The sequence below is a fragment of the Microplitis mediator genome, chromosome 3 (genome assembly GCF_029852145.1).
Source record: "Microplitis mediator isolate UGA2020A chromosome 3, iyMicMedi2.1, whole genome shotgun sequence".
NCBI classification, from domain to species: domain Eukaryota; kingdom Metazoa; phylum Arthropoda; class Insecta; order Hymenoptera; family Braconidae; genus Microplitis; species Microplitis mediator.
Genome location: NC_079971.1, coordinates 24,677,423 through 24,687,775, shown reverse-complemented (window position 1 = coordinate 24,687,775; position 10,353 = coordinate 24,677,423). Strand labels below are relative to the sequence as shown.

At 27.1% G+C, this 10,353-nt stretch overlaps 1 protein-coding gene across 1 annotated transcript in view; it reads left to right on the top strand.

The window, feature by feature from the left end:
- The first annotated feature begins 64 nt into the window (after nucleotides 1-64).
- The window catches only part of LOC130665150 (uncharacterized), a 35,225-nt gene continuing 24,936 nt past the window's right edge, over nucleotides 65-10,353 (top strand). Inside the window, exon 1 of the mRNA XM_057465441.1 lies at nucleotides 65-994. Coding sequence (XP_057321424.1) covers nucleotides 895-994 — 100 coding nt within the window. The 5' untranslated portion in view covers nucleotides 65-894. The remainder of the gene's footprint in view (nucleotides 995-10,353) is intronic.

Sequence of the window (10,353 nt, the reverse complement as noted above, 5' to 3'; positions counted from 1 at the left end):
TAGAGGGGAGAGTAGAAACGACAGCCGACACTCTTCCGCTTGTCGGTCAGTCGTACGCCGGCTGTGCGTCCTGCACAATCTACGTGTTGTTATAATTTAAATTAAAAATCAAACATCTTTAATTAAAAAATCACCCAGTGCTTCACCCCCAGCCCTCACTCTCTCAAAAAATCCACCCCCGCCCCCAAAAAACGCTTAAAATTTCCCACATCTGGATTTACGTGACTTCTTCTCCCTAGTGATATTCAAAAAATAAAGTGTCCAAATAATTCACACATACATATATATATCCAAACAACAAATATGAAAATATATGACAGCATAAATTGTTTTTTTAATTAAAATAACAGTCATGAATTAAATAATAAATAATATAAATAGTATATCTACATCTATTTATATAAGTGGAAAATATATGAGATAACATATATATAATTATATATATACATGTATAATATATGAGACTAAATGAAGAGAATGAAGATGAGTTTTAAAAAATGAGGAGATAAATACTCGAGATTTTTATTTAAAAAAAAAAAAAAATTACATATATATGTAAATATATAAATAATATTGTGAGTTGAGAGTTAATATGTCGTGTTATATGTTCGATGAAGCGTGCAGGTTGTTTAAAATGCAATTGCAGTTATATTAAAACGGATCCGAGGTCATATGGAGTAAAAGTGTTTTGCCGCGAGCGATATAGATTCAATTATTTATCGTTTATCCTAACGAGTTTTAATTAATCATGTCTTAACTTAATTAACCAGTGGTTTGTTAATAATTTTCTAAATAATTAATATATAAATTATTGTTGTTATGTTAAATTAACGTGCATAGTTAAAATGTAATTGGAGTGATTTTTCTCGAAAAGACGAGACGGGATTTAAATAAATGATGATGGCACCTAAAGTTGTTGGTGTTTTGCTGAAAAAACCTGGTCAGCAAAATCATTGTGTTGCTTCTTTTGATCCACAGGATACTAAAATTCGAGGTAAGCAACAAAATTTGTTAATTTTTTTTTTGGCGCGAAAATTTGAAATTTGAAATTTAGAGATTGGGAGTTTTTGGAGGTTTTTTTTAAATTGCGGGTTAACGAGAGGAGTTATGGTAAAAATGATGATGGATGATTTTGTAGGAAATTTAATTTCCTATAAAAAAGGTTTGAGTGAATTTTTTTGAGAATTTAGTAGTTGAGGAGCTAGAAATTTTTTAAGGATATTTTATTTTTGAATTGTTTAGTAAGAATTATTTTGAGAAAGTTGGAATTGATATTGCGGCTAAAATATCAGAGATAGGAGAAAAATGTATTCAAACATTTTTGTAGGAAATTTAATTTCCTGTAAAAAAGGTCCTTATCAATATTATGATAAATTCGATATTTTGGCAGGAAAATTGAAAAATAGGAGAAAAAGTCGGAGAAGGAAAAATTTTAACGATTTAAAAAATAACTTTTATAGATTTTGAATATTTTTGTTATTATTATGGTTTTAATTGTTGTGTGAATAAAATTAAAAACCTTAATATAATTTTATTAGTTGACCTAAAAAGTATATTACTATTACAAAGATTTCTAAGAACATTAAATTTATCAATTTCTCTTTAATGTGAAATTAATTTTATGTCATTAGAAAATATTTCATTTTAAAATAGACAATTTAAATAACTGTCATTACAGAAAACAATTTAAACTCGAAATTATTTTACTTTAATGTTTTAAATCAACACACATTTCTTTAACAGTTTACACCTTTTATCTCTACAATCTAAGAATTATTTGTATCAGTTCGAATCTTAATCTTCCTTGAACTAGAACTTGAAAAAATTACATTTTACGCGCGAGCCCTAGATTAAGATTTTTTAAACGTTTGAATTATTATCGTTTAATTTAAATAATTAATTATTTATTCGATACGAGTTTAATTTTTCTAGACGCTGAATTTTTTATTTGCTTACATTTAGAGAAAGTAAGACTACTTTGTCATGGCTGTAAAAAGTTTTTTCTCTTATTTTTTAGCAAAATTGATTGAGGCCAATTTATTTCTTAAACCAAAAAAAATTTTTTGATTCAAGTAAAAAAAAAATTTTTTTAGCAAAATGGAACAAGAAGAAAATTTATTTCTTGAATTAAGAAATTTTTCTTGACTCAAGAAAAAAGTTTTTCAATTTTAGTCAAAATCAAATGGCCAAATTATACTTCTTGAACTAAGAAAATTTTTTTGATTCAAGTAAAAATTTATTGGAAAAATGGAACTGAGCTATGATTTATTTCTTGAACTAAGAAATATATTTTGATTTAAGTAACAAATATTGCTTCCATTTTTAAGCAGAATTGAATGAAGCCAATGTTTGTTTCTTGAACTAAGAATTTTTCTTGATTCAAGTAAAATAAATTTATTGGAAAAGTAGAATGAAGCTATGGTTTACTTCTTGAACAAAGAAATTTTTCTTGATTGAAGTAAAAATTTTTTAGAAAAATGGAACTGAGCTATGATTTATTTCTTGATCTAAGAAATATATTTTGATTCAAGTAACAAATATTGCTTCCATTTTTAAGCAGAATTGAATGAGGCCAATATTTGTTTCTTAAACTAAGAACTTTTTCTTGATTCAAGTAAAAAAAAAATTATTGGAACAGTAGAATAAAGCCATGGTTTACTTTTTGAACTAAGAAATTTTTCTTGATTCAAGTAACCAATATTTGATCGAGTGTTAAACACAATAGAATGAGGCCAATATTTGTTTTTTGAACTAAAAATTTTTTCTTGATTCAAGTAAAATAAATTTATTAGAAAAGTGGAACGAAGCCACAATTTAATTCTTGAAATAGGAAATTTTTCTTCATTCAAGTAAAAAAATTTTTAATTTTAGTCAAAATTAAATCACCAAATCCTACTTTTTGAACTAATAATTATTTCTTGATTCAAGTAAAATAAATTTAGTGGAAAAGTGGATTGAAGCCATAACTTACATCTTGAACTAAGAAACTTTTCTTCATACAAGTAAAAAAATATGGCCACAATTCAATAGGCAAATTCTATTTCTTGAACTAAGAAATTTTTCTTGATTCAAGTAAAAATTTTTTGGGACAGTGGAATGCAGCCTCAATGCATTTCTTGAACGAAGAAATATTTCTTGATTCAAGAAAAAAAAAATTTTGCACCCATTAAAAATACAGCACAACTTATATTCCTATATAAAAAAACGCGACATCAATAATTTTCTTATCAATAATTAAAAGTAACAACAACAAAAAATAAGTAAATAAATATTTAAATTTGTCAATTGTCTGTCTAAAAATAAATACTCGAAACAAAGAAGTCGGAACTAAAACTACAAATAGTAAATTCTAAACAAAAAATATATTTATTTATTTACTTAATACTTTCCCTTGACTTTTAGCAATAAACACAAGCAAGGATGATACTAAATAAAAGTACAGAGAGCGGATTAATAGAATATATAGACACAACAGACAACAAATAAACTAGCAAGTGAACTATAAAACGTTAGAGGTTAACAAACAAGGGCTTGCCAGACATTTTTATCTCTTATTCATCTACTTTTATTATTTACTCAGTCTTTTATTTACCATAAATTAAATATCAAAATATTGTCGCTAAATTTAATCATGACCTTTAGCGAAAAACTGATATATGGGTCAAGTGCTAAAAACTCAATACTCGCGACACAAAATATTTAGATAAACGTGAGGTGTTTTACTAACTTTTAATCACAATTTAACTGGACTCATTTCATTTTATATATACATATACATATATAAGTAGGTATTAATGTATGTAGATGTAATTCTATTACTTTTTACTCTTATGGAATAAATAGCATAGTAAAAGCACATATATATATTTAAACTATCCCGTTACTGCGGTAGCCCAGATACCAACATTACGAGCGTTAATTTTTTAAATATTTTATACACTTGTTCTTTTAGTATTCGAATATATGATAGTATCGATTGATCAACTGTTAGGTTTATAAATTAAATATACAATCGGTTATTTTAACCCAAGATAAGTAAATTGGAAAATTAATAGACGATATTATTTTTTAACGAAGGTATAAATCTTATATATTTTACTCTATTACACAGAAAAAAAGAATTTCTTGGCGCAAGAAATATTTTGTATTATCAATTGAAGACTAAAATTTTTCTTGGCTCAAGAATTTTTTTCTCGCCTAAAAAATTTTTTTATTGTTCGCATCCAAGAAAATTTTATCTTACCCCAAGAAAAGTTTTGTTTTCACTTTATAATACAAAAAATTTCTTGGTTCAAGTAAAAATTTTCTTAGAACAAGAAAAAATTTTTTGCGCCAAGAAATCCTTTTTTTCTGTGTATTACTGAGTAATATTTGTGTTATTTGTCTCAGTTTTTGTTTTAAAAATTTTTCGTAACACTTGCGAACGTACCAAATAATGAAATTCTTTAAATTTCATCTTTTAGCTGATTTCAGAGTTTTCCGAAATGAATACACGTGTTTTTGCTGCCAAACTCATTTTTGATTTGACATTTAATTCATAGGTTATGGCATTGATTCATGCGCGTGAATTTGCTCGGGATCGTCTTATTGTTGTGTGAATTTCGCTCTCTTTTTATTGTTGATTATTTTGATGGTTATATACTTCTACACTGTAAAAAATTTCGGTGTAAAAATGTAACCAGAGAACTTTACACGGCCGTGTAGTGTGAAATAACGGTGTGAAATTTTCTCGGTGTAAATTTTCCATTCATGTAATTTTTCTACGGTGTAATCTGCTTTTTTACACCATTCCGTGTTACTCGTAATTTTAATTAACGAGCAACAAACGATCATTGAATGTTTTTGACTATGTATTTAATTGAAAACTACATTAATTTTATTTAGATACACATTTACACAGTTACAAATTTTTTGTTCTTGTATAAAAATTCAATAGTTAAAAATTTTGTGTAAATTATTTGACAGCATCAAGCATAAATTTAACTAAAGTTTAATGTGTTGTCTGATCTCAATAATTTTTGAACCCGTATTATTGTTTGACACAAGAATAATGTGTTAAATTAACCCAAAAAATTGAGTGGACCGTTTGGGACATGTGATTTGTGTTAAATTTAACACAAATTTTTCAACTGTGTTTAAATTTTCCTTCTTAACGCAAAATTATCATGAATTATAAATTTAAACGTTTGGTGGTGTAAAAATTTTAAATTCAACACCGAATTTGGTGTAATTTTTACACCGAGACATTTACACTACACCGGGTCCAAAAATTTTTTACAGTGTATGGGTGATATTTGGAAACAATAATTAGAAAAATTCGGCAATTTGATCAACTTGAATATTGCGGTTACTTGAAAATTTTTTCTTTCAAGTTTTTCTTGTCTGCATTATTCATCTGAGGTAAAATGGGTCACTACTGAAAAAAAGTACTTATTTGAAGTGACCCATTGCACCCCATATCAGCTTCTATGATTCTCCGATAATGCAACAAAAAAAAACTATGATTGCATACAAAGTGAATAAGGAATTTTTATCTTAAAATAAATTTCTCTATACAGTAAATTTCATTCTAAAGGATTCCGTAGGTAAAAAAATCAACTGCTGCACAATAATTCAAAATTGATCTCGTAAATTTTTTAATGTAAAATACGAACCCTTAAAAAAATTTTTTTTACTAAACCCGGGTCAAAAATAAAACTTGATTCAGGCTCGCTTCGCCTTATTTTCTTTTGAAATTATCGATTTGCCGACGATTTTTTGATAAGATCTCGACTTTTTCGACTTAAATTTAATTTTTTTAAACTTTTTGAACTTTTTTCATCTTAGTTTCAACTTATTCGTCTTTACTTTGAGCACGATAGTCATTCACATTACTTTTGACTCGCTAAACCAAGTCGAAAAAAAGTCATTTATTCGCCTTACTTTCGCCTTAATATATCAAAATTATTTCACCTTAGTTCTGACTTTTTCGACTTGTAATTTAAGTCGAATAAGTCTACATCAAGTCAGTTTCGACTTGATTTAGACTTTTTCGCCTTACATTTTAAGTCGAATAAGTCTAAACCAAGTCAATTTCGACTTGATCTTAACTTTTTCGTCTTAAAATTTAAGTCGAATAAGTCTAAAGCAAGTAAATTTCGACTTGATTTAAACTTTTTCGTCTTAAATCGTGACTAAATAAGCCAGTTAAGTCTAAACCAAGGCGAAATCTTAATATATTTCATACCTTCGTAAAAAAAAGTCGAGTTTGTCTTGTGAAAAACGGCTCCAAATTTCGACTTGGTAAACCAAGTCTAAATCAAGTTTTATTTTTGACCCGGGAATTTTAAATTTCCCACATTATTGAGCTGACCAACTTGCCCCTCCCCTTTTTTATGAACTAGAAGGTTTTGAAATTTGAGCAAAACTTTTTTTTTGTCTCAGATGTCTACTAAAAATATGGAGTCTAATTTTACCTCATATATATTTTTTTTTAAATAATAAGAATTTCTTATTTTCTATCAGTTGGTCGATTAAAAAAAATTTTGTTTTATAAATTAACAGTCAGTAGGCGACGTAGACAATGGAATTTTGAGTATTCATATTTGGATTGTTAACTAGTGATAAAAATTATTAATCAATGTTCTACAATGTTAATGGCCGTTATAACTGTGCGTTGAATCATTAAACGTGAATGAATGATTGAGATGAGTTATGGTCAATTTTAACTTGCAACATAACTCTTCTCTACATGACCACGACGCTGCGCGCTGAATCCTACAAATTAGGAGCGACTGTATTCATTATTGCGTCAATAGTTTATTTAATGACCTCGCGCTTTTTTAAATCGTCATTATTATTATTTTCAAACTGTCAATGACATTGTCTAACTCACTATTCATTTAAAATAATAAAAATAACCGTAAAAAAAATTAATACTTCACTTAAAAGCCGAAACTTCACGAAAACGTTCAGAAATTCTAATGCTCGTCTTCTAATTCAAATTACAGCCTAATTATCATAGATACGATAAAAGTGAATAGGAACAAATTTGTAGAGAATTAAATTTCCTACAAAAAAGTATTCTTTAAATTTTTTGATAAACTCAGTAGATTTTGAATTATTTTGAATTTTAGTTACGAAAGTTTTGTGGGAAAAATTTTTTACTAAAAAAAATAGAAAAATAATAATAATTGTTACTTTATTGCTTCGAATTGAAGTTTGTGTAGTAGAGATTTCCTCTAAAAATCTCATAGAAATCTCACGTACTCTTTTGAATTTTCGAGTGCGGAGGCACTTAACATCCGCTTCTCATTCTTTTTTATTTAATTTTTTTTTGTTCCCACTGAGTATGAGGCAAAAGATAAAAGAAAAAATATGCTGGTCGCCCTAGTAGCTCTTAATATCAGACTGTGTTACTCAGACCACAAGTAGCGCTTTTATGGGGTGTGACTCGGTTTCATTTTAGACCACAAAAAGATTAAATGAAAGAAAAAACTACGTTCTGAGCATACTACATATTTTGCGATTCAGTGGATTGGGATAAAGAAAGTGCTGCTTTATTGGCTTAAGAAGTGGAATCGAGTGTCGCAGTGGATTTTAAGAGGAAAGAGGAGTCAGAAATTTTTATTCAAGGGATGATTTTTAAAACCGTTGATGAGAACAAAAGTTATTTTTTTAAATTCAACGAATTTTCAGGTAATTTTAGAAAATTTTAGAGGTAAAAAAAATTTTAGATTTACTTTTAGTGAAATTTTTTATCTTAGATACGAATACTTTGGTTTAATTTTTTTTAATTTTAATTTCTGGTGAATTGTAATTTTTGGAAATTTGATTTTTTAGAAATTTGATTTTTAAAATTTGAACTTCGATAAATTAAAATTTTATTAAAGTGAACTGTCAAATTTTAATTTCTGGTGAATTGGAATTTTTGAAATTTTGATTTTTTAGAAATTTGATTTTTAAAATTTGAACTTCGATTAATTAAAATTTTATTAAAGTGAACTGTCAAATTTTAATTTCTGGTGAATTGGAATTTTTGAAATTTTGATTTTTTAGAAATTTGATTTTTAAAATTTGAACTTCGTTTAATTAAAATTTTATTAAAATGAACTGTCAAATTTTAATTTCTGGTGAATTGGAATTTTTGAAATTTTGATTTTTTAGAAATTTGATTTTTAAAATTTGAACTTCGTTTAATTAAAATTTTATTAAAATGAACTGTCAAATTTTAATTTCTGGTGAATTGTAATTTTTGAAATTTTGATTTTTTAGAAATTTGATTTTTAAAATTTGAACTTCGTTTAATTAAAATTTTATTAAAGTGAACTGTCAAATTTTAATTTCTGGTGAATTGTAATTTTTGAAATTTTGATTTTTTTAAAATTTGATTTTTAAAATTTGAACTTCGTTTAATTAAAATTTTATTAAAAGGAACTGTCAAATTTTAATTTCTGGTGAATTGGAATTTTTGAAATTTTGATTTTTTAGAAATTTGATTTTTAAAATTTGAACTTCGTTTAATTAAAATTTTATTAAAATGAACTGTCAAATTTTAATTTCTGGTGAATTGTAATTTTTGAAATTTTGATTTTTTAAAAATTTGATTTTGAAAATTTGAACTTCGTTTAATTAAAATTTTATTAAAATGAACTGTCAAATTTTAATTTCAGTCTTTAAATTTTCCTGAGAAATTAAATTTTAAAAAATTTAACTTTCCCGCTTTTTTAGAAAATTCACATGCTTGCAATAGTAAAAAAATATCGCTAAATTTCAATTGAAAATTTCTAAAATCTCACCCCACCCTCTTCCAACTCTTTTTCCCACCCGCCAAATTTCTACCAAAATTTAAAAAATCCGCCATCTTGTCACTAAATGACAAAAAAATTTCCAACCGTCCAAAAGCTCAACCCCAAGATCATGTCTCGGGGCCCTCATTAGTATCATTTTCGTCCCCTAAGCTCATAATTCCTTCTTTTCTCACCTCGGCACTTAACGCGCACGCGAATTTCTGCTGCCATGTGATACTCGAAAAAAAATCATCCATATTTTTATATCACACACATACACACATATCTTTAAAAATGATGTGTGCAGACCCAAAAAAATTTTTCGACCCCTTAAGCCGGATCTATAGAGACTCTAAGCTTCTTTTCTACCTCAATCTGCTGCATCTCAACACTATTCTCGCATATTAGTCCATGTAACACATAATAGTTTATATAGTAATTCCTATATATATATATATAGATATATATGTAAGTCTGTATTGGAGTGAAACCCCAAGACCAATATATATCTGGTTATTCCAGTATACTAGTTTCCAAGGGAAAAGCGGTTGTGAAAATTATTTTAACATCTTTCAGTTAAAAACTCGTCTTAAGAAGTTGTCCCTATTGCTCTCACTATTCAAACTTGTGTTCGCCATTACTTTGACTGTCGTCTGATGTCTAAGTAAGTTGACTATTTTTTTTTTATAAATAAATCCGAGAGAAATCACTTGTCTGGAAACTCGTTTAATTTTCTTTTATGAAAAAAAAAATTAATTTGCGGTATTTGTTTTTATGACTGGAAATTATATTTATGGAGTTTGCGGGTAAATATGAGGGGGATAAGGGTCGGGGGGAGACGGAATCCATTCATTGAAATTCGGTATCGGGCGCTACCGGTTTCGCGGTCAGAAATTACGAATCGAATTAAGCGTGAAGAGATGTCTAAATATTTTCATAACTTTTGTGAGGAGGAATATAATAAATATATGATATATTTTCTTATATATTTTTTTTTCATTGTAAATTTTTGGAGTCAGTTCGGGGTTTTCTTGATGTTTTCTCGGTAGCTATGGGATTTGGGTGAAAAGTCGTAGGGACTTTTTTTTAGGAAATTTAATTCTCTACAAAAATATTTTAGTACATTTTTGTCGTATCTTTAATAATTGACCCGAAATTTTAATTCAAAGGTCAAAATAACAATAAAAATTTTTCAGTAAATTAGTAAATTATTAGAGTTTTCTTTGAAGTGAAATTCTGTCCAAAATATTGAATTTACATGAAAATTAACTGAGTACTTTTTTGTAGGAGATTAAATTTCCTACAAATTTGGTCTCTTACATTTTTTGGTATCATTGATAATTGAGCCGCAATTTTGATTCAAAGTCAAAAATAAGAAATAAAATTTCCCAGTGAAAATCTAAAGCATTAGAGTTTGCTTTGAATGAAAATTCTGGTTGATCTATTGAATTTACATGAAAATTGACGGAAACTTTTTTTGTAGGAAATTAAATTTCCTACAAGATTAGTCCTGAGCATTTTTGTCGTATCTTTAATAATTGACCCGCAATTTTAATTCAAAGGTCAAAATAACAATAAGAATTTT